We start from the raw sequence: 26,108 nt of genomic DNA on the forward strand, positions 1-26,108 counted from the left end.
CCAGTTTGAGCCAAATCAGCTCAGGAACAACTTTCTAAATACTCGATCAGATTTCTTGAATGTCTGCACTCCACAGATGGATACTTACTATTGTCCTAATTGGTCTGATGAAAAGTACTTAGCAGTTTATCAAGCAGTTAATTGAAAAAAAAAAAAAAAAAAAACCAACAACCAAAATTTCACCAAGACATGAGATAGTATGGCACAAATGCAGAAACAGAAATTTCAAAAGATTGAAGTTTACTACTTCAAAAAGACTGAAAAATTGCTGCCTAAAGTCTTTGAAACTTCAGAGCTTGGTTTTGCATAGGCCTAATTTTTAATGAAGAATCTTCTGGAAAAAGAAGTTTTTGATTAAAGAAAGTGATTTCCTTGATTTGCAGGAAATAATTCTTTTTGGGGAGAACAAATAAATTAATACTTAATATGCTTATTACATCCATCCAGCTAACATTTACTGGAAGCATGCCATGTGCCCTGGCACCATCCTAGGCACTGAGATACAAAAATGAAAAAGTCAAGAATCTTGTTCTTTAGCCTAGTTGGGGAGATAGGTAACCAAAGGCATAGTGTAATAAATGCAACAAAAGAAATATGTACTAGCTAGACCTGTGGGAGGAAAAGTTAGAAAGATGAACAGAAACTGTGTGCTAGAATTTTGGACTTAATTTTGTAAGTGCTGGAGAGTCATTAAACAAAAGTGATCCCCAGATTTTAGAAGGATCATGTTGTCATCAACATGAAGAATGGGCTGTAGTGGGGAAATATCAAAGGTGCATTCTGTTCCACTCTTCATAAAAATCACACCACATCACTCTGATACCCTTTTCGCTCTCTAATCCATTTCTCCTTTTCCCCCAAACACAGATAATTTAGAAATTATTTAATCTTTTAAAAGCATAGGTTTCCAAGTTTTTGAGGTTTTCCCAGATATTTGTTATTGGTTTATAATTTAATTCCATTGTGGTCAGAGAACATACTTTCTATGACTTGAATCCTTTTAAATTTACCAATATCTGTTTTATGGCTCAAAACATGGTCTATCTTGGTACATGCTTCATGTGCTCTTGGAAAGAATGTGTCATTCATTGTTGTTGGGGACTGCTGTCCTCTACATATGTCACTTAAGTCAAGTTGGTTGATAGTCTTGTTCTAATCTTCTATATCTTTATGGATTTTGTATATTCTTGTCCTACTAAACATTGAGAGGATATTAAAATTTCAACTATAATTGTGGATGTGTCTGCTTCTTATAGTTCTATCAGTTTTTGCTTCATGTATTTTGATGCAGCTGTGAAGTGAAAAAATATTTAGGACTGCTATATCCTTTTGCAGAACTGACTCTTTAATCGTTATAAAATGATCATTTTTATCCCCGGTAATATTCTTTGCTCTGAAATCTATTTTGTTTCATATTGTCACTCCAGCTTTCTTCTAATTGTTAATTTGGTATATCTTTTCCCCATCCTTTTACTTTTAAGCTGTTTGTCCTTTATGTTTAATGTATGTTTCCTGTTGGCAGCATATAATTGGGTCTTGCTTTTTTATCTGACTTTTTAAGGACATTTTTAAAACAAAAAAATAACAGTTGTATATATTCACAGCATACAACATGATGTTTTGAAATAGATATGCATTGTGAAATGACTAAAGTTAATATGAACATTACCTCACATATTTATTTGTAGTGAGAACACTTAAAAGATACTGTCAGCAATTTTCATGTGTACAATAGATGTTGTTACAGTCACGTTGTACAATAGATCTCTTAAACTTATTCCTCCTATCTAACTTTATATCTTTGGCCAACATCTCCCCAGTCCACCCCCTCTCCCCTAGCACCTGGTAACCATGTTTTTACTCTCTGCTTCTATGAGTTCCAAGTTTTTCAATTCCACATGTAAGTGAGATCATGTGGTATTAACATGATTCCACACATAAGTGAGGGCATGTGGAATTAACAATCTCAGACTTTTAACTGGGGTGTTTTAAATATTTATATTTAAATATCTTTAGAAGATAATTGACTGTTTAAGTAAAAAATAACTATTAAGTGTGGAGTTTATGATGGATGTAGAAGTACAAACGTAGTAAGACCATAACAGCACAAAGGCGAGAAGAGTTTTCTTATGCTATATGTCAAACAGGATATAAAACTTGTAAGTTACTAAGAGGTATAACCCTAAATTAATCACTAAAATAAATCAGAGTTACAGTTAATAAAACAACATAGGAGACACAGAATAAGAAAAATCCAAAACAATGGAGGAAAAACAAAAACAAAAACAAATGGAACAAATAGAAAACAGCACGATGACACTTTAGCCTACCATGCCAAATAATAATAATTATTAAATGTTCCAAATGCCCCAGTTACATGCTAGAGATTGTTAGATTGGAAAAAAAAGTATGTATGAAGTGCTGGTAAGGTACTGAACTAAGGATCTTATAAGGTCTCATTAAACCCTCTGGTGAAGTAGGTATTATCATTCCATTTCAAATATTTACAAAATGAGCCTTGCATAGGTTAAGTAACTTCTTCAAGCAGCACAGCAGGGATTCACACTCAGGTTCTGAATAGCGCTAGCAGGCCCGTAAAACCTGCTTCCTTCCTCTCCTTTCATTTCAACTACACAGTGTACCAGTTACATGGAGTTATTAAGTTAGGAGCTGTGCTCATGGCAATGCTGAGATGAAATCCACCTTTACCAGCTGTGTGACCATGGGCTGTGTATTACACATCTTTAAGCTTTAGCTTCCTCACTTGTAAAATGGAAATCATAATACCAGCCCTAGAGTGTTCCTGTGTGTTAACTGGAGGTGGCTGCCTGTTTCTGCTACTTTAAGCTATACCCTGCAGATCACAGGAGAAATATCAATTTGTACAATTTTACATCAAAATCAAAAGTGTTATTTAAGAGTGACCTGTTTAACCTGCAGTATTACAGAAACATGCTATAGAGATAACTATATTTTATTTGCTTTATAGTACTATAGGAAGTTTTGGTTTCGTCTTTGAGAATCATCGTGATATGATCAATTAGTCTTTTTTCAAAGAAACCTCTCAACTCAACTTTTCTAATTTCTTTCTTTCTTTTTTTTTTTTTTGAGATGGGAGTTTCGCTCTTGTTACCCAGTCTGGAGTGCAATGGCACGATCTTGGCTCATGGCAACCTCCGCCTCCTGGGTTCAAGCAATTCTCCTGCCTCAGCCTCCTGAGTAGCTGGAATTACAGGCACCCACCACCATGCCCAGCCAATTTTCTGCATTTTTAGTAGAGACGGGGTTCACCATGTTGACCAGCATGGTCTTCATCTCTTGACCTCATGATCCACCCGCCTCGGCCTCCCAAAGTGCAGGGATTACAGGAGTGAGCCACCGCACCCTGCCCAACTTTTCTATTTTCAAGTAAAATATTTTCTTGGAGTGCAAATGTCAAACCTATTCCTAGATTTGCATATAAAAGTGTTTAGATTCCTTGGACTTTTACTTTGGATACATGTATTAGATACGCTGAACAAATAACTCCAGTATAGCTTCTACTGATATTATAATAATAGGAACGTTTAAATAGAATTTATTGAAATAGTATTTCACATTTGAAATATTTATAATTTGAAAAATCAAACTGAAATCCAGACAGTAAAGCAGAAAGTTTTTCTTTTAACATAAGACTACAATATTATAAAGGATTTAAATATTTTTTTTTAAAAGACAAAATTAATTAAAAAAAAAAGTTTAGATCCAGCAAGACTGTCAGCTGAACAGAAGCTGATCAGTCTTCAAATGTCATAGTAGTATACTTTTCTAAACAAACAACTGAAAGAGACAAAATTTCAAATATATTTTATTTAAAATTCTCCATCTAGGAGAAAAGATATATAACAATGTTTACACATGCTTTAATAACTTATTTCACTGTACAATTACATCCTATATAACAGTACAATAAACCAGCCAAAGAAAATAACCAGGTAGCACTTAAATAAGAGTCTATTATGTAAAAAACACTGAGTATGGGACACTACAAGGTAGTATTTATATATTCTTCAAATGACTGAGCTACAGCACAACAGTCATCTAGTTCAGTGTTTGTCAGAAAAATCAAGATGTCCACATCCTTCTGATTCACGATGGGAAGGCTATTATGACCTTTCAGATTAGAACATGTATTTTTGTTAAATTTGGTGGGAGGGGGGCAAAAGTCCTTTTTCCTTTGTCCCTTTCTTATAAATGTATTTTCCCTTTTATGTTATTTCCACAGTTTTAAATAAAATATTTGTGTTTGTGTATACTACAATGTCAATACTGTGTTAGAATTATATTTATCAGTTATTTTATAGCCAGCAAAATGGTCCAAACACATTAAGGAAACAAAATAAACAGACCACTTAGCTCTGCCAAAGTAGCACCTAGAAAAATAGCACTTCAGTAAAATTTCTCCTGCTATTCCTTACAGCCTGTTGCAGGCAAATAGCAACAACTTCAAAAACACGGGCAGAAATGTAAGAAGGAAGTACTCAAGAAACTATTTTCTGTTTCTGAAAAAAGATCTTATTAGTTAGTATTTCCCCTAATGCATTTTATAATCTCAGAGTTACAAATGATTGCCAAAGCAGACAAATGGTAAGACTCTGCAAGAAGAAAAGATGGAAATGACTGACCAGTGAAATCTGAACTTGTTCCAAGTCATTAGATTTTCCAAGGAAAAAAAGGCACAGGAGGTGCACATTTCAGTTTGGCTCAAAAATAATGAAAATTAATTTTAAAAGTTGGCAACAACTATTAAAACATAAAATACAATTTCCTTGTACAGAGCTCAACTATATAGAACATCAATAACAGCAACAACAATAAAACAAACAAAAAACACCCTAACTGTGGTTCACCATGAGCAGGGACTATGCCCAAATATTAGACATTTCTACAGCTTGAATCCCAAGGACTAAATCCACAAAGTAGGACCTAATAATTGATTCCAATTAAACATCTGCTTTATCAATTTTCTTTCTAAATCTTTTCCTACGTTCAAACTCACTTTCCTTCTGTGGAACTGAAATCATTTAAAGGCTCTAGTTTTCAGTTGATTGCAGAAGTATTACAGTTAATTCCACACACCAAAGAACACGAAAAGATAGGAAGTCAACTAATATTATATCTGTAAAAGCTAACTCAGATTTCACCTTGATACATGTAAACCATGAATCATATATTTCAAAAAAACAGTAGTTGTGGTCAAGTTTATATCCTATTATTATATCTTTAAAAGATAGCAATAATATTTATTATGTTGTAAACATAGGTCTGTATTCCAAAAGCATAAATCTAGGAAAAGAGACATCCAATGTAATGATGCACCTGACATCCCCTCACAGGCTCTTGTGAAAACTGTAGTGTAACTAACTTAACTGCAATTGCTGAGCAGAACTCTGGAGTATGACCCAGGGGGATGTTTCCCCACACCACTGAGCTACTTTAGCAGCAGTCATGACGGTGATGGAATATACTTATCAAGTTACATATTTAAAAAGTCATTAGAACATCTCGTTCTTGTACACTAGTGTAGAAAGGTCTTCCAAAGATAAAAGAGTGTAGGCCTGGTTTAATTTTCTCAGCCAGAGCCATTATTATGTTAAGATCGCCCTCTGCTGTTAAATCAAGGTCTATCTTCAGGTTCCGAAGAGATTTAAAGGGCTTTTTCCCCTTCTGCCTAAAAATAATGAAAAAAGAAAAAAAAAAAAAAAAAAAAAAAGCGAAAATTGTGATATAGAAAATGTACAAAGGAAACAGAACAAAAAAACAATGTACAAAGTTTTTTCTTTTGTGCAGGAGTTTTACTCACGTATCATCTTCTATGTATTTTATTAATGTCAAGGCTTTTCTGTGGAGGACAAGTAGAAACTGTGCAAGGAAAGTACTCCTAAGAGATAAGCCAGGTTTCAGCTGAAAGACCTGCAGGGAGAGGAGCCATTTCAACACATGATTTGCTCACATTCTACTTGTACAGCAATGTTCCTGTGACAATGTCGACCGTGCTTAGCAGACAATACACACTAAACATCTCCTTAACTATTTCCACTGATGTCCCCTAACAGGAGTGTGGTATAGAAGCACTGGGTCTAGGAGCAATCTGACAGTTTTTTGAAGTTTTCTAATTTATCTTTAAAAATGCACTCAAATTTTGCATTCTACTTCAGAATATACCCATTACTTATTTCGCTATTAAAACTCATATGTAAGTTATTTCATATTACTTTTTTCTGCCCATGTCTTCAAATAAAATTGAAGCTCGAAGAAGGTGAGACTACGGTTTTGAGACATGCCTGTATCTGTATTTTGCAGGGGTTGGGGTGGGTGAGTAGGAGCAAAATGTATGCATGTGATGAGGTGGAGGGTGGGAGGGATTTTATTTCAGCTAGAGAAGCATGAAATTCCAGCCTACGGATTTTCCTTGAACTTTACAGTATGTCACAGACCACAAAGATCTATATCCAAAATTTCTAGTAAACATAAGGATCTCATTATTTCAAAGCTTTATCTATGATCGGTTTCCTGGCCTGATCTCCAGAATGTTATTACAACAAAACTGTAATATTAAGAAATAAGTTCCATATAACATACAATTCCTTTTAACTGTATAATTAAGTAGATATTTTTTAAAATAATGAAACAATAAAGATGCTATCATTTAAATAAGTACACTATGCTTCAAAAATACTTTTTAAAAGAATGAAACAATAAAGATGCTATCATTTAAATAAGTACACTATGCTTCAAAAATATTTTTGACTCATTTCCAGCAAATAACCCGCCTTTCTAAAAAAAAAAAAAAAAAAAAAAACCTAATTGAGTTATAGGTTAATGCTTGAATTAAAATAGTTGTTGCCTGAAGGATGGAATGGTGCATCCTGAATTGTAAATATACAGACTCTTCCCCATTAATAAGTCAAAAGGAAAAATCATTTAGACACTTTAGAAAGACTGACACTACAAAAAGATGAGTACCTAATAAAAAAAATTAGGACTTAATTCTTTTTTTTTGAGACGGAGTTTCACTCTTGTTACCCAGGCTGGAGTGCAATGGCACGATCTCGGCTCACCACAACCTCCGCCTCCTGGGTTCAAGCAATCCTCCTGCCTCAGCCTCCTGAATAGCTGGGATTACAGGCATGCGCCACCATGCCCAGCCAATTTTCTGCATTTTTAGTAGAGATGGGGTTTCACCATGTTGACCAGGATGGTCTCGATCTCTTAACCTTGTGATCCACCTGCCTCGGCCTCCCAAAGTGCTGGGATTACAGGCTTGAGCCACCGCGCCCGGCCAGGACTTAATTCTATAAGGTTTTATATGTAAAAGAATTAAAATATATATTATACTCTATATGTCTAAGTATATGTTATATATTTTACACATCATATATAACATATACTCTATATATGACATACAGGGTTATAAGTCGATAACTTACATGTAAGTTTTTTAAACATATAAACATACATATATATATCCTACAATGCTTACTATATATATATACCTGTCATACACACACACACACACACACACACACACACACACATATATATACTTGTACTATATATATAGTACAAGCATTGTAGGATATATAGGTATATATTATATCTGTAAAAGCTAACTCAGATTTCACTTTGATACATGTAAACCATGAATCCTATGTTTCAAAAAACAGTAGCTGTGGTCAAGTTTACAGCCTATCATTACATCTTTAAAAGACAGCACTATTTATTATATTGTAAACACAGGTCCGAATTCCGAAAGCATCCATCTAGCACAAGCGGCTTCCAGTATGATGATGCACCTAACATCCTCTCACAGTCTCTTGTGAGAACTACAGTGTAACTAACTTAACTGCAGTTGCTGAGCAGAACTCTGGGGCATGATCCAGGGGAATATATATGGAACAGGCATTGTAGGATATAGTAAACAAGAAAACATGTCATATCATTCACCCTGACAATCTCAAGTTCAACATTTACCTGATCAAGGAAGGCTTTCACTAGAGTGTCTCTGTGTAAGACATCTTGAAAAATATTCCTGAAGAAAATGAAGAAAAGAAAAAAGTTCAAATGTTGAAATAGCTATATAATGCTATTTGCCACAATCCCTCACTTGAGCCAACATTTTAAGTTCTTACAAACTTATATTACATATACATATATCTGTAAGAATACAGATGTATATATTTGAAGATATAAAATTTGCATTAAATTTAACTCAAGGATATATCTACATTTTATTGGTGTTTGCCAGGCTAATATGTAATTTTTTCTCTGAAGAATATGAACGGTTCCCAGTAACGGTATGTATGCATCTATCAATCTATTTTAGTACTCTCATCTTTTTAAAAAAATTAGACACCCTTAGGCAATTAAGAAATATAACCACCAATTCTTGCCATCTCAAAAACAAAACAAAACAACCCAAAAGCCAGTAACAAAAATAAGCACACAACCACCACCACCAAGAACCAAAACAAACCAAAAAATGTGAGAAAAATTTGCGTGGGATTAGAGAACACGCTCAGATGATTATCTACTGGGTTTCCCTCAGTGGGAAACCATCTACAAGTAACATCCAGCTATCCAAGTAAGTACTACCTACCTTGGCAATGACCAGAGTGGTAAATAGAGATATAATGGCCACTTAAGATAACGCGTGCCTAATACAGCACCTACATTACAGTAGGTGCTAAAAGAAACACAGAAACAAGATTATTTATTCCCTTTCAGGCCCAACCTCCCTTTCATCTTTTCTCTTTCATCTTCCCTAGGTTCTACTCAGGCCAGACGGGTAAGAGAACATTTGATAAGGGAAGGAGTTTTTAACTGAAAGTGGCAGGGATTGTCCTGTAACTGACCAGAATGGCAAAAAGAGAATGGGTGTGTGCAGAGACAAACAGGAAGGTAGTTCAAATTTTCTAATCTTAAGAAATGAGTGTACTACACTACAGAAGAAAGAAACTGTAAAGGGGAAAAATATTAGCATTTCATGCCTGATACAGGTGACGGGGGGATGGAGGCAGCAAACCACATGGCCATGTGTGTACCTATGCAACAATCCTGCATGATATGCACATGTACCCCAGAGCCTAACGTACAATTAAAAAATAAATAAATAAATAAATAAATAAAAGATATTAGCATTTCATAATTATTGACTGGGCACTGATAGTACCCCTTCTTGGTTTTTGGAAAGAGAATAAGGCTTTTATTTAAGTCCAGTGGTCTTATTAAGCCTGTTTCACTGAATGGATATCTTAGTCACAAGTGAATTAGATAAAGCAAAGTGTTAAAAAAGAACATTTCAATTTGTTTGTGTCATCTCTTGATTTCTTTCAGCAGTGTTTTGTAATTCTCATTGTAGAGATCTTTTACCTCCCTGCTTAGCTGGATTCCTAGGTATTTTACTCTTTTTGTGGCTATTGTGAATAGAACTGTGTTATTGATTTCGCTCTCATCTTGGATGCTGCTGGAGTATAGAAAATGCTGAAACTTAGCTGAAATTTTTATGTGATCTAGGAGCTTCTGGGCAGACTATGCAATTTCCTAGGTACAGAATTATATTGCATACAAACAGAAATAGTTTGACTTCTTCTCTTTCTATTGGAATGTCTTTTCTTTCTTACTCTTCCCTGATTGCTCTGGCTAGGACTTCCAGAACTATGTTGAATAGGAGTGGTGAGAGGGGGCATCCTCGTCTGGTTTCAGTTCTCAAGGAGAATACTTCCAGCTTTTGCCCATTCAGGAAGATACTGGCTGTAGGTTTGTCATAGATGGTTCTTACATTTTTGAGGCATGCTCCTTCAATGCCTAGTTTGTTTAGGACTGTTTTTGTTTTTTCTTTTTGAGACAGGGTCTCACTCTGTTGCCCAGGCTGGAGTGCAGTGGCATGACCTCAGTTGGCTGTAACCTCTGCCTCCTGGGCTCAAGAAATCCTCCCATCTCAACCTCCTGAGTAGCTGGGACTATAAATGCATGCCACCATGCCAGGCTGTTTTTTTTTTTTTTTGGTAGGCTGGTCTTGGGCTTAAGAGATCCGCCAGTCTTGGGCTCCTAAAGCGCTGGGATTATAGGTGCACCTTACTATAGAAGGTTTGTAACATGAAAGGATGTTAAATTTTATTGAAAGCCTCTTCTGCACCTATTTTGTTTTTAGCTCTGTTTATGTTATGAATCACACTTATTGATTTGTGTATATTGAACCAACCTTGTATCCCAGGGATAAAGCCTACTTGATCAAAGTAGATTAGCTTTTTAATATGCTGCTGGATTTGTTTTGCTAGTTTTTGTTGAGGATTTTTGCATCTATATTCATCAAGGATATTGGCTCAAAGTTTTCTTTTCCTGTTGTATCTCTGCCAGGTTTTGTTATCAGAATGACACTGGCCTCATTAGGAAGGACTTCCTCCTCCTCAATTTTTTGGACCAGACTGAGCAGGAATGATAACAGTTTTTCTTTATACACAGGTATAAAGAGAGACACAAACATATTGAAAAACATTCCACACTCATAGATAGGAAGAATCAATATTGTTAAAGTGGCCATAATGCCCAAAGCAATCTACAGATTCAATGCTATTCCTCTCAAACTACCAATGCCATCTTTCGCAAAACCAGAAAAAACTATTTTAAAACTCATATGGAACCGAAAAGAATCCCGAATAGCCAAAGCAATTCTAAGCAAAAAGAACAAAGCTGGAGGCATCACATTAGCTGACTTTATACTACAAGGCTATAGTAACCTGGGTACTGGTACAAAAACAGACACATAGATCAATGGAACAGAATCTAGAGCCAAGAAATAAAGCCACACACAACATTTGATCTTTGACAAAGTTGACAAAAACAAGCAATGGGGAAAGGACTCTGTATTCAATAAATGATGCTGGGATAATTGTTAGCCAAATGAATTAGAGTGAAACTGGACCCCTTCCTTATACTATATATGAAAATCAACTCAAGATGGATTAAAGATGTAAATATAAAATCTAAAACTATAAAAACCCTGGAAGACAACCTAGGAAATACCATTCTGGACACAGGCCCCCCTTTTTTTTATGAATTAAAAAAAAAAAAAAAAAAGAAGCAACTGCAACAAAAACAGTGACAAATGGGACCTAATGAGCTCCTGCACAGCAAAAGAAACTATCAACGGAGTCAAAAGACAACCTACACAATGGGGGAAGAAATGTGTGCAGACCATGCATCTGACCAACAAAGGAAGATCCAGAATCTGGAAGGAACTTAAACTAATTAACAAGCAAAAAACAACCCCATTACAAAGTGGGCAAAGGACATGAAAATTTTCCAAAAGAATATATACACACAGCCAAACGCATATGAAAAAAACACTCAATATCACTAATCATCAGAGAATTAAAAATCAATTCTCTAGGAATGGGTATTATTAAAAGTAAAAAAATAACAGATGCTGGCAAGGTTGTGGAGAAAAGGGAATGCCTATACACTGCAGGTGAGACTGTAAATTAGTACGTATTATGAAAAGCAGTTTGAAGATTTAACAACCACTCACCCTAGCAACCCCATTATTCTGAATATACCTAAAGGAATACAAATTGTTCTACTATAAAGACACATGCATGTGTATGTTCATCACAGCACCTACTCATGGTAGCAAAGACAGGGAATCAACCTAAATGCCTACCAGAGGTAGATGGGATAAAGAAAATGTGATACATATACATCATGGAATATTATGCAGCCATAAAAAGCAGATGGAGCTAGACGTCTTTATCCTAAGTGAACTAACCCAGGAACAGAAAACCAAATACTGCACGTTCTCACTTCTACGTGGGAGCTAAATATTGAGTACACATGGACACAATGGAGGAAACAGCAACACCAGGGCCTACTTGAGGGTGAAGGGTGGGAGAAAGGAGAGGATCAAAACTCTACCTATTGGGTACTATGCTTATTACCTGGGTAATGAAATAATCTGTTCACCAAACCTTCATGACACACAATTTACCTGTATAACAAACCTGCACATGTACACCTGAACCTAAAATAAAAGTAAAAAAAAAAAAAAAAAAAATCCCAGTGACCAATTTTTCATATATTGGCAGTGCCTAGAATTATTTTAAAAAGTTAAAAAATTTAAAATAACAAATGTAGGTCGGGTGTGGTGGCTTACACCTACAATCCCAGCACTTTGGGAGGCCGAGGCGGGTGGATCAACTGAGGTCAGGAGTTCGAGACCAGCCTGACTAACATCGTGAAACCCCGTCTGTACTAGAAATACAAAAAATAGCCGGGCATAGTGGCGGGCACCTGTAATCCCAGCTACTTGGAAGGCTGAGGCAGGAGAATCACTTGAACCTGGAAGGCGGAGGTTGCAGTGAGCTGAAATCACGTCACCGCACCCCAGCCTGGGTGACACAGGGAGACCCTGTTTCAAAAAAAGCCAAAATAAATGTAAATAACATGTAAAAACATAGACTTAAAAGTAAAATGAGTGTGATACATAGACTTAACACACAATCTAGTGGTTGAAAATACTATTTTTTTGGGCAATTTTGTGTTTAGAAAATTTAGAGCTGGAAATCAAAACCACATTGAGATACCATCTCACACCAGTTAGAATGGCAATCATTAAAAAATCTGGAGACAACAGATGCTGGAGAGGATGTGAAGAAATAGGAACACTTTTACACTGTTGGTGGGAGTGTAAATTAGCTCAACCATTGTGGAAGACAGTGTGGCAATTCCTTAAGGACTTAGAAATAGAAATCCCATTTGACCCAGCAATCTCATTACTGGGTATATATCCAAAGGATTATAAATCATTCTATAGTAGAGATACATGCACACATATGTTCACTGTGGCACTGTTTACAATAGCAAAGACCTGGAACCAACACAAATGCCCATCGATGATAGACTGGACAAGGAAAATGTGGCACAAATACACCATGGAATACTATGCAGACATAAAAAACGATGAGTTCGCGTCCTTTGTAGGGACATGGACGAATCTGGAAACCATCATTCTCAGCAAACTGACATAAGACCAGAAAATCACACACCGCATATTCTCACTCATAGGCGGGTGTTGAACAATGAGAACACATGGACACAGGTAGGGGAGCATCACACACTGGGGTCTGTTGGGGGGGAATAGGGGAGGTACAGTGGGGGGTAGGGAGGGGAGGGATAACGAGGGAGAAATGCCAGATACAGGTGATGGGGGGATGGAGACAGCAAATCACATTGCCATGTGTGTACCTATGCAACAATCTGCATGTTTTGCACATGTACCCCAGAACCTAAAGTGCAATAAAATATATATACATATTTAAAAAAAATTTAGAGCTGGAAGCAAAATTTTAAAATTCAGAATATTATTTTGTCATGATCAGCAAAATGAGAAGCTGCCTAATTATAGTTTGTCAAATCAGCAAAACAAACAGCTTGCAAAAAATGATTAAGAAATGTTAAAATACACATACCTACCTCTTCTGAAAAAAAAAATACTAAATGGTTGCAAACTCATTCTGCAGTTCACTAAATTTCCTCAAAAAAGCTCCCAAGCAACCAATCAAAGAAGGGAAAAAATACTAAGCACTTTAGGAAAAAAGAAAATGTTTCAAGGCACAGATTAATTAGAAAACATCTACATGTCTACCAAAATTTACCAATATCTAAAAACTTATTGAGATGAAATTTCAGTTTGAAGTTTGACTAATTCATTTTCTTTTCTTTTCTTTTTTTGAGATGGAGTTTCACTCTTCTTGCCCAGGCTGGAGAGCAATGGCATGATCTCAGCTCACCGCAACCTCTGCCTCCTGGATTCAAGTGATTCTCCTGCTTCAGCTTCCCAAGTAGGTGAGATTACAGGCCTGTGTTACCATGCCCTGCTAATTTCATATTTTTAGTAGAGACGCAGTTTCTCCATGTCTGTCAGGCTGGTTTTGAACTCCCAACCTCAGGTGATAAGCCTGCCTCAGCCTCCTATAGTGCTGGGATTGCAGGCGTGAGCCACCATGCTCGGTCGACCAATTCATTTTCTGAAACAATTCCCCTAATACTTTCTCAAGAACCAATAAAAACTCCAGAGACCTAGGAAAAAATGGGTCCTATATTAAGTCATCTTTCTGCACCTTGAGCTATATAAGGCTGGGGATCCCTTGAACAAGATGTTTCTATTCTATGCTTTTGGTTAACACTTAAGGGTATAATTACTGGTGCTCCACATATGTGTGGCCTACGCTCAAAGTTATTCTGTAGAAACACAGGACAAGGTTGTTTGTCCCAATTTTTCTATTGCCTTTTACACTTTGACCTGGGTTATTACAGTTAACATTTACTGAGTACCTTCTACGTGCTAAGCATTATTCCAAGCATTTTTTTTTTTAAAGAGAGTTTTGTCCCCCAGGCTGGAGAATACTGACACAATCGTAAAACTCCCTGTAACCTCAAACTATCAAGAGATCCTCCTGCTTCAGCTTTCTGAATAGCTAGGATTACAGGTACACAGAAACACATTCAACTAATTCTTTTTTATTTTTTGTATAGATGGGGTTTCACTATGTTGCCCAGGCTGGTCTGGAACTCCTGGCCTCAAGTGATCCGTGTGTTGTGGACTCCCAAAGCTCTATTCTTATAGGCATAAGCTACTGTGCCTTTTTAAGCTGATAAAAGAGAACCACAAAAGTATACTCTAATTCTTTTCCTGATTTCAGAACATCATTTAAGTGTTTACTTAGTGTTTTATGATAATAGATTATCATCACCATTTTTTTTTTAAGTTGGGTCCATGTTCAACATTTCATTATCATTTCCTTTTGAACCTACTGATCAGACTTTTTTAAAAATAAGAAGTGAGTAACAATATAAAATGCAAGGTAAAAGAATGCTCTATTAATATATTTTAACAGTTTTCCTGTATTTTATATTCATATGTCAAGAAAAAAATAATTACTTCTTTGGTTTTGTTAATAAGTCCATGCAGTGACCGTTATACAATAGACTATACGCAATGTAGGGGCTGGGGCTGTCTGCTTGGCCACTTTTAAGCTCAGTACCTAGTACTGTGCCTAGGAGCTCAATATATATTTATTAAACAAATATTTAAATATTTACTTTAAGGGCTAATCATACCTATTTTAGGGCAAACACAATTGTATGGGAAAAAATTTTAAGGAAAAAATGCTTGATTAAATGTTTCTTTAAGCATAATTCTGCTAGTAATATTTCTTTCCTTTTAAGTGCAACTTCTGTTTTGTTTTTATTCCTAAAAGACACAGTTTTGGCCAGGCGTGGTGGCTCATGCCTGTAATTCTAGCACTCTGGGAGGCTGAGGTGAGTGGATCACTTGAGGTCAGGAGTGCGAGACCAGCCTGGCCAACATGGTGAAATCCTGTCTCTGCTAAAAATACAAAAATTAGCTGGGCATGGTGGAACTGCCTGTAGTCCCAGCTAGTTGGGAGGCTGAGGCAGGAGAATTGCTGGAACCCAGGAGGCGGAGGTTGCAGTGAGCCAAGACTGTGCCACTGCCCTCCAGCCTGGGAGACAGAGCAAGACTTCATCTCAAAAAAAAAAAAAAAAAAAAAAAAAAAAAGGCACAGTTTCATATTGCTTGACTACAGTACCAGCAGACAGAGCATTACGTACAAATCAGGAGTAAAGCTTTCGTCAGTGTAGATGATCGTATCCTGAGCCATGTCTTCTTCTGAAGTGGCTCTCCAGAAGGCTGTCAGCTCGGATCTCATGTATCTACGCTGATTATAAATATGTTCATGACAGGGTGGCATCTGCTTCACAGTATTGACATCCACATCTATGTGTGTGGTGGGATATGGAGCATACATAACTTGCCGGAAAGGCAGCACAAAGCTTCCAGTTGAATCCTGTCAAAATAAAAGGAAAATTTACTGTCTTATGTGCCAAACAATATAAATGTTTTTTAGTTTTAAAAAATGGGCTTTGATTTAGCAAATCCATCTCTAAAACTTTATCCTAAGATATTACTTATGAGTATGTGCAAAGTTTTAGTGACAAGAGTGTTCACTATAGCATCGATTTTAATAGCAAAACATCAGAACACCCGAAGCATCCAAAAAAAGTGGTAAAATAAATAAAAATGGGTTTATTATTTAGCAGCTAAAGATGAAGTTGTTGTAGTTTGTGTTGATATTCAAAAGGGCTTAGAATCTGCTGTGAAAAAAAAAGCAGATTAGAACATGCAGAGATAATCCAGTGGGGTTGGGAGTCTTAAAGAAAATACATGCAAAGGGAAAAAAAGACTAGAAAGAGATATGCCAAATATTAATAGTGGTTATTCACTGGATTGTGAAATTACAAGTGTCTTTTAATTTCTTAGTTACTCTATATATTTTAAAAATCTCAATGAATATGTATTTTTATAAATAACAAATTGACTTCTTTCCTAATCTGTTCGTGCATGCAGTTACCATGTAACAATAACCTACTATATATGAAGTACTGGGCTATATGCTATGCACAGAAGACAGAGGCTATTTCCATTTTTCACTCTTACAATGCTGTGATAATCATCTTTGTATAATGTCAAAGGTATATTCTGGAAAACTATATAATTTGTATTTGCATAGAGAACTATTAAATATTTTTTCATTAAATCATAGTTTTGAAATTTCCTCTATGCATCTGGTATAGGCCCCTTTCAGAGCTAAAATTATATAATCAAATGAGAGGGTGCTGAGGAAACAAAAGTATGAAGCACTTTATTATGTCTTTAATAGAAGTTCTAATTTACAGATCCATATAATTCAAATAGGAAATATTTCCTTTAACTAGTTTCTATATTTAAATATTATCATTCTGAACTCATAGCAGTACATTATTGAAAATGCAAAAGCCTAACATAATTTTTCTAACAATTTTTAAACTTTCTTGTTTCGTTTTGCTGTGACTACATCTCAAGAGAGCAGTCACTATGAGACAAACACATAACCATTAGGAAAGCTATTTCTTCACATCTTGGGACAATAATTGAAATGACAATAATGGATTCAACAAGGTGAACAACTTTCTTCCCCTTAAGTACTGTAAATAATTGCTAATTTACATTTCTGTTTTGCTCCTTGAAAAGTATACTCAAATGAAAGAAAAATACAAGTTTTTCTAATACATGTTATATATAGAAATATATGCATTTTAGTACACATACATAGGAATTGCTTAAATCCTCTATGCTTCTTCAAGATGTTTTAATTTTTTTCAATACAATTCAAATGTGTTTAGTAAAAAAGAGATGATCTTATTTTAGATTTGCAACCTGATTCATACATGTGTTTTAAAAAAATCCTGAGGCTAGACATGTAGGTACAGGTGGTTTCCCACCTGGAAGTTTCCCACTAGGAAAACAAGGATATTTTATGGTGTTTTACTGACGATACTAACTGTAAATCCGTAAGACATATGGTCTATGCTCAGAACTGTGTAAAGGAAGTCAGTCCCTTGGCATATCAATATGATATACATGAAATACTAATATTTAAGATCTGTCTATAAAGAATCTCAAAAATGATTTTAGAAAATTGGTTTTACTGTGATAAGTAGAAACTATACCTTTAGTAGGCCTTGTACAAAGAGCCCTGATTCATATTTAAATGATGATTCTGCTTCACATAACCTGGAGCATTTTCTCTCTGCTGGAGTCAGAAAAAGGCATAATGTTCTGACTATCTATAAAAGAAAATATTTTAGCATTAACATATGAAGTAAAAAGACCACTGATTTGCTTACGAAAGAAATCTGAACAGAAATTTTAATTGTTACTATCAATAAAACATATCCTAAGAATTAAGTATTCCTTAGTCACCCAGAATCCATGGGATATAACAGTTGTTGCTTAAAATGGGGATTCTGTGGGCAAATATAGAAAATGCTTGGTAAATTTACTGCATGGCATCTCAAAACCTTTAACATTTGGGTACATATTGTGACTCTTCAGGTGAATTATATAATACGCAGACTTTCTCAGACTTATTTGACCATGGAAACTTTATGGCTTCTGTTTAGTGGGTCTACATGTGAAATTTGTTATAAGAAATATCAAAGAATATCCAGATCCTCCAATAAAAAGACAATTAATTATTGAATTTGATTTAAAATAAGCAGGTCATTAGTTGGGGTTTAGAAATCTGATTCTAATAATATTTGACCTACAGCTCTATTAGGAAAAATAAAAAGGAATGTAACTATCTTGAAATTCAAACTATATCCAGAATTATTATGTTGAAGCAGTGGTTATCAACCTAGAGCAGTGGCAACTTCTTTCTCAAATTAAAAAAAGATAAAAGGGATGCCTTTTATCCTTTTTATCTTTGCCTCAAGAGGATGGAGGATGGCAAAAATGTTTTAAAAACCCAACCCCAACTATGGAGCCTTTCTTCTTCATAAAGCAGCTCAGTAGTCTCTCTGTGGAACCTAAGGCTTTGGGAGGTCACAGATGGAAAGCCACCTGTTTGAGGTAACAGAAATAGTAAGATCACTAGTCCCTAGATGCAATATAATGACAGAGGTATACTAAGGGCTCACAAATGGTTATATGAAAAATGTAATTTTGATAAGTTAAGGTTCACGTAAATACACAAAGTAGCTTATTACAGAAAAAATAAATTATGAATATCTTTGTAAAGTAAATAATCATTTCCAACATATTTCCTATGTAAAGCTTTTTTTAAAAAATTAGGTTTGCTGAAATTGAAAGATATACATACTTATCTCTGAACTCTTTCTAACTAATGGTCAGTGAAGAAAAGTGCAAAATCATTTAGTTTATTAGCTAATGCTTGGAAGTGTAACTGTTCATTAATCATTTATTAACTCAAGTAGCACTGAAGGAACGCGTCAGAAACACTACTGAATAAAGTATAATAGTCACTGACCACTTAATACCAATAGCTTCCTAAAAGGGATAGATTTAGAAGGAAAACCAAGACGATGAAATCAAGATGAATAAACATAATATTTCTTTGGAACTAGGACCAAAAGTACATGCCTATCTTCAGATTTGTTAAAGATAACATTAGGAAATAGAAAAGTAATATTTTTAAAAATATCTGATTTTAATATATTCTCAAAACCATTTATACACAACGGACTCTGGTAGTTACAAGTTATCAAAATAAACTGATAAATAATTCCTATTCAAACAGTTTATTTCAAACTCACTGCTGCCACAAGGTGTCTCAGCAATTTGACGAGATTACACTGCCTCCTTATACTATTAGACCATTTTAATTGCAAACTACCACTTAAATGACAATCCATGACATATCATCAGTATTAAGCAGTCAAATCGTTTGTTAGATTATAAAATAAACTACCTTATTTACTTTCTCTGCACTGCTACCTACTACAACGGAACAGCCACAGGTTTGCAAGTGTGAGCTGATGGCACTGTAAGTTAAAGAAAACAGATGAAAAACATTGCTGGTAAAACAATTTAACAAACTAAAGGCAAAAAAAGTAACTCAGAATAGCTTTACATGATAAACACTGAAGCTCTAAGCATAATGTTATCTTTTATTTGTATAGGACCTACATTTTCTAGACACCTTTCAGAGTAATTTTCTTACTGAATCTTAAAACAGCCCAATTATTAAAATATCATTTAATTAATGTACTTATTTATTGAAATACAATAATTTTATAGCTGAAGAAATTGACATGTAGAGAGATGAAGTGATTTACTTAAAGTCAAATGAGATTTAAAATGATGTATGAAAGGCTGACACTGAACAGGTGGCACAGGACTAAAGTGCTTCTGACTCAAGCCATTAAGGTTCTTAGGTTAAACACATTCTGATACTCCATCATGAGCCTGAAAGAAAAGACTGTGGACATAAAAGTGAATTCTTTATCCTTTTACTTCTCTCTCCCCCGCTTTTTTTTGAGACGGAGTCTCTCTCTGTCACCCAGGCTAGAGTGCAGTGGCACGATCTCGGCTCACTGCAACATCCGCCTCCTGGGTGCAAGCAATTCTCGCCCTCAGCCTCTGGAGTAGCTGGGATTACAGGCGCCCACCACCACGCCTGGCTAAAATTTTTGTATTTTTAGTAGAGATGGAGGGGGTTTCACCAGCTTGGCCAGGCTAGTTTTGAACTCCTGACCTTGTGATCCACCCGCCTCATCCTCCCAAAGTGCTGGGATTACTGGCATGAGCCACTGCACACAGCCTACTTCTCTTTTTTTAAAAGTAAAATTTCATGATAATCTGCAATTGTAAAGAAACACTAAAGCAGAACGTGAGGTAACACATGTAGAGCACTTAGTATAGGAACTAACATGTAGGCACACAACAAATAATTGGCTATTTCTGTTATCATTTTCCTTAGAAGAAATGTAAATAGAAAATGTTAGCTATTAGCTATTAAGTGTTTTCATGTTCCAGGCATTGTACTAAATGCTTTATATTATTTATCTTACTCAAAGCTTACAACAATGCTATACATTAGGTACTATTACTATTATTATTGCCATTTTACAGATGAGGAAATGGATGCATAGAGAATTCAGGTACCTTGCCCAGGGATACACAGTATTAACCCAAGCAGTCTGTTTTAAGAACACAAACTCTTAAGTACTAAACTCCACTGCTGGATGAAAAAAGATCAGTATCAATATGAATAATTTTTTTTCCCAGCCTAAATAATTCAAGTTCATTTACAGTACAACCTAGTTTGAAAACGTTCTTTTAGCTTTAGTGAGAAGTAAAACAAGAAACCAGAATCAAGCAAGAGGCCATGATTTCTTGTCTGGGAACTATGGAAACTCAGTTTCTTTAAACAGCAAATGGATAAACATCAAATATATTACAGAAATATAATGAGTGAAAAATAACACAAATTATAAGCAACAGTTCAAACATACAATGTTTTCCCTAGAACAATCTGAGTAGACAGTCTGTTATTTTCTTTCTTCCCTATCTAGTCATAGGTGAACGTAAGATTTATATCTGCTTCATCAAGCTTTTATGAAAAGAAAAATTCTTACTTGAGAAGAAAGCCTTCATGACAACTATCACCAATATCATCATCATTGAGTACCGTATCAGCTATCTAAAATGCACCAAAAAATAAAAAAAAAATTAGTCTGGCTATAAACATAGTGTTGAAATAACACTTTTAATAAACGGGTTTTTTGAAGTCTAGATTCAGTATAACACATTGTCTTCATTTCTGAGACTCAACTCCCCATAAAACAATCTCTGTATATTACCATAAACTTTCAGAACAAATGTGAAAGCTGGTTAAGCAGGTTAAACAATTTTTACAAGAACAACTTCTTCTTCTGAGCTGTCAGAATCAGGAGACTAACCTAAATGACCAAATGAGGAAACAACAAGAATAGTTTCTTAAAGATATCTCTTAATACTCATAGTGTGTCATTGAAAACATCCTCAACAAATGATTAAGGAAATGAAATTTGTGACTACAAGTAGACTTCCCTTAATGGCTACTACTTCTGCGCACTGTTTGGTTTCAAAAGGTACTGCCATTAAATGGCACTGCTTTATAAGAGCTGGGATCCTCCCACTTCTAGGAATTACAAAAGTAGTGAATAAATGAAATTAATTTTGTCATCACTGATCAAAGGGTTCTTTCAGATTTAGTGAGAAAAAAATCCAGGATTTTCCCATAAAATCCAGGATTTTGTGTGTGCTTATTTGTTAAAAGTGGCTAATTCAGCATGTGAATAGTAATGTATGACAAAATGCTTAGTATTAAAATTAGAATATTAATGATACACACAATAATAATATAACTTCCCCAAAACTAATAGAGGGCATAATTGCTCTCATTCAAAAATATAAAAACTTACATCTATTTCTTCAGGAACACTGTGTGATTTCATAGATGAAAGCAGTTCCATTACAGGAATCACTTCCCCAGTAAGCATTGGAATAATACTCTGGCCCTGCACAATAAAGTAACATGAATTGAAGAAAATCACATAATATGAGATAAGCTGGGAAATAAAAAATAAAAATCAAACAATAACATTCTTTGATAAAAATACTTGGTAATATGTTCAAACACCATACCAAACAAGTCTACTACTTGTCTAAAGGATTTATACACAATCTAAAGCTCAATTTTATTTATTTATTTTTTGAGATGGAGTTTTGCTTTTCTTGCCCAGGCTAGAGTGCAATGGTGCGATCTCAGCTCACTGCAACTTCCACCTCTTGGGTTTGAGCGATTCTCCTGTCTCGGCTTTCTAAGTAGTTGGGACTACAGGGGCATGTCACCATGCCTGGGAAATTTTTGTATTTTTAGTAGAGACGGGGTTTCGCCATGTTGGCCAGCCCGATGTTGAACTCCTGACCTCAGGTGATGTGCCCGCCTCAGCCTCCTAAAGTGCTGGTATTACAGGTGTGAGCCACTGCCCCTGGCCCGAAAGCTCACTTTTATTCTTTAGTGAGCATGGAATCATTGGTTTATCATTTACTGTTATATGCAATAATTAAGTCAGCATGTCACTTTTAGAAAAGATCTTTAAAATTTATTTGAGATATATAAAAAATCTTGTTAAAGATCATCAATATATTTCATATTTAAAAATGAGAAAAACAAAGCACAGAAAGATTTTGAAATTCTTACCAAATAACTCAGTAGGAGAACTTGAATCAATGCCCAAAAGCAAATGAAAATCAGTACATATACTTTAAGAATCAATGAAACAGAAAAGTTCCCTTTAGAGCTATTTCAAGATACTACTACTACTTATTACATCTTGAAATTGTAATTTTGAAATGTGCAGTTTATAGAATCAAACTGAAAATTCAGTATAACACGTTGCAAATGTAAAGTGTTTCAAATACGAGTGGTCCCTCATTAATTCACTACCATCACCAATCTCACCAGTTTTGTGACCAACTTGGGTAAGTAAACTTTTTGAGATATAAATGAAATTGTCAAATGTCTGTGAATATTTAGCTAAACATATTTTTTAATCATACATTACTAGTTGTTTTTCCTCATTTATGTTATGAAATGATTTTATTCAAAGTCTTGATATGCATCTTTAAGTTAGAATCTCTGTCAGACCCAGGGCCATTTTTTGAGAAACTTTAACCATTAGTTTTTCAGAGCCCTTTATTATTATTAACTTGCTTGAGAATTTAAATGTGATGCTACCTCTGTAAGTTTTATCCTGAGCCATAGGTCCATCTGTATAACGCTGAAAGTTTTATTTTTTTAAAAAAATCATCCTTTGGTACTTTCCACAACGATTGTTTTTAGTTTTTAAAGTAATAATTATATGCCTGTTTAGAATTACAATGAACACATTCAATCTAACAAGAATAATGACTGGATCCATGTTAAATTTCCTGCCCTGTGAAGCAATTTTATCAAATGGCAGCTACAACTGAAGTTGGTTCAGACTAAAGCATCATCCCCAAACAGCATTGTTCAAAATAAAGTCATTGTGAGATTTGCAAGGACTCAATCAAAAGACAAGGCCTTCTTTTCAGAAAGAATAATTTTGGGAAAATATTTCCTCTTAGGTTTAGACATACATAGTATTTCATTCACAGTATCTCAGACATTTATTATCATTGTAAGTTAATGGAGATCCTCACTGAAGCTCAACACCACCAAAAAAGAAAAAAAAAATCCTATAGGGCTAAATACAGAAGAGGCTCTAAAAGAAAATCCCTCAAGTTTCTGTTCCTCCTTGTGCTTCTCAAACTTGAACTTCTCAGCAGTAGGATAACATTTTCAAGAAGAGCACTTAAAAGAGAAACCAAAATTAATTAAGAGTAGTCAACTTAAGGTTTCTGATTTGAAAAGACAAAATCCCAGTAAAAGAAGAATTTTACTTGGTTCTAAATTTCCTCATCTTGAGATAAGTCTACTTAATTACTCCATAACTAATGGGTTACAGGGTGCTGAAAGTTACCCCATTCCCGGGTACCCTGATTACTGACAAGCAAATAAAGACTGGGATTCTTTGGTTAAAGGCAAATCTTTTCTTTTCTTGTTAAATCAGACATTCACACAGAATTACTGTCTCTGGACTGTAAAGCCTATCTACAAAAGTACAAACACAACAGTTTGGTAAAGGAGATCATTGTATAGGGTTCTGTATTACGTTCCTGTATTTTCTTTCTTTTTTTTTTTTAATGTAGCCTTGCCAAAACAAGGCCTCAAAAAATTGGTTTAAGACTCAGAGTTGTTCCTCTCCACGGAAATCTTTAGTAAAAGGTGAAAGATTTATATGATCTGAAGAGAAACCAGAGTATGTCCCTGTATTTTCACAAGTTTTTTTTTTTTTAATTACTTTTTTAAAGTATCATCTGTCTCAGTCATGCTAAGAACCAGAGAACGGCAAAACAGCCATGTTTAAAATACTGGAGTTTTACAAGGAGCAATGAGGGTCACCCACAAGAGGAAATGGAAGTGAAAGTGAAGAACCCTTTCTTCACTGGAGATTCCCCTTCAGGAGAATTTCTCTGCTTTACACTGAAATGGTCTGCACCTAATTTCTGCAGGGGAAGCCACACCCTTTTAACCATGCCTCTCAAACTCTAGTGTCTGTTCCTCAGGGGCATTCAAAGCCAAGGGATAAACATGGCATATTTTCCTAGAGGAGAGAGTAAGAAATATCATTGACAAAATTTTAATATTAATATAGTTATATCATGGAATAAAATGTAAATTGCATGAGTTTTAATGATATGACGTAAGACTTAAAAGAAATATTATGTGGACCTGGGCCTATGCCCCAGACAGATACCTTAGGGGTACACATGTTCTCTCTCTGTTGGAGCTACGTCTATGGAAAAGTCTGAGAAGTAGTACCTTAAAGAACATATCACAGACAATTTTTAAAATTTTTACTATGAACAAGTTATTCAAAATTTGCTCTTGTACAAACAGAAAAAAAAGGGGGAGCAAATATTAATTTGCAGATGTAATTACTATTTTCCTTTGTTTACTGATTTAACTCTTCAGGTATAAGATATGGAAATCTTCCTCCAGTTTATTCTGCACAGCTCCATAAAAGAACCATTAAGGCTTACTTGGTATGTTTCCCAGGCTTTCACAAATGTAGCCATTAACCTTATACAGATACAGGCAGAGAGAATAATGACATTTGACTTTATGCAATCTGTACTTTACCTGATCTTCCATTCTCTCTGAGCCTTCTAAGATAATCTTCTGGACATTTTCTTGTCTTTCCTGAGCAAGAGAAAATTTATTTAAAAAAACAATTCACAACATTTTGGTACTTGCTTATTTTTCAACAGCCATGTGCTTGGGTAGTAATTGAGTTCATAAGAAAAATACTTTTCTACTTTAAGGAAAAAATGAGGGCAGAGGCAGGAAATTAACCCAACAAATGCATGTTCTCATAAACAATACAAAATAAAATCAGAACACCCTTCATTCTGCAGTGAAAAAGCAGTTAACTTCACAGAAAAGTCTATGTAACATCTGCTTGGTTTCAAAAAGGAAAAGAATGACTTGCACTTTTCAAATTAAACATTATGATGTTGTTTAAAAGATTCTCCTGATTTTAAAGAGTTTCATAATGTGAGAAAAAAGGAAGTAAGCCTGCAAACATAGTAAAAAATTATTCTTTTAAAAGATATTCTTTTTCCTTACTATAAGGTAAAAGCCTTTTAAAATTGGTAACGCTTAATGGACTTTCAGGTTATTACCAAACTGGAACACAGGAAGGAGAATTCAAGATGTTCTTTAGATATACCAAAACTATACTGAAATGTAAGTATCACTATATATTCAACTACAGGATTTAGAGGAAAACAATTTCTGGTTTGAAAAGATAAAATCCCAGTACATAAAAGCAGAATCTTACTTGGTTCTAAATGTCCTCATCTTAAGTCTCCTTAATTTCTCCATAATTAGTGGGTTACAGGGTGCTGAAAGTTACCCCATTTCCTTTCCCAAAAGGAAATCTCTTGGGAACCATTCTGTCCAACTTCCTCATTTGTTGAACTTGGGAACTTGGCAAAGAGGTTAAAGGGACCAAAGGCTACATAATCAGTAGCTTATGAAACTGTGATTCTGAACTGTTATACTTACAGATAG

At 35.0% G+C, this 26,108-nt stretch overlaps 1 protein-coding gene and 1 non-coding gene across 5 annotated transcripts in view; both read right to left on the reverse strand.

The window, feature by feature from the left end:
- Positions 1-281: 281 nt before the first annotated feature.
- Positions 282-26,108, reverse strand: part of C9orf72 (C9orf72-SMCR8 complex subunit) — a 33,451-nt gene continuing 7,624 nt past the window's right edge. For 3 of the 4 annotated variants that reach the window (XM_039475216.2, XM_074394955.1, XM_074394954.1), the window contains 9 exons: positions 25,176-25,235; positions 21,868-21,963; positions 21,040-21,104; positions 19,371-19,443; positions 17,608-17,724; positions 15,670-15,905; positions 8,014-8,071; positions 5,843-5,952; positions 282-5,710 (listed from right to left, as the gene is read on the reverse strand). In XM_039475216.2, the coding sequence (XP_039331150.1) occupies positions 5,524-5,710; positions 5,843-5,952; positions 8,014-8,071; positions 15,670-15,905; positions 17,608-17,724; positions 19,371-19,443; positions 21,040-21,104; positions 21,868-21,963; positions 25,176-25,235 (1,002 nt within the window). In that variant the 3' untranslated portion in view covers positions 282-5,523. The remainder of the gene's footprint in view (positions 5,711-5,842; positions 5,953-8,013; positions 8,072-15,669; positions 15,906-17,607; positions 17,725-19,370; positions 19,444-21,039; positions 21,105-21,867; positions 21,964-25,175; positions 25,236-26,108) is intronic. The other variant, XM_074394956.1, reaches the window with a different exon arrangement.
- LOC120366538 (U5 spliceosomal RNA) lies at positions 24,180-24,295 on the reverse strand. The gene has a single exon (XR_005581174.1). It is a non-coding gene; the product is annotated as a U5 spliceosomal RNA (small nuclear RNA).

This window comes from Saimiri boliviensis, chromosome 2 (assembly GCF_048565385.1).
Source record: "Saimiri boliviensis isolate mSaiBol1 chromosome 2, mSaiBol1.pri, whole genome shotgun sequence".
NCBI classification, from domain to species: Eukaryota; Metazoa; Chordata; class Mammalia; order Primates; family Cebidae; genus Saimiri; species Saimiri boliviensis.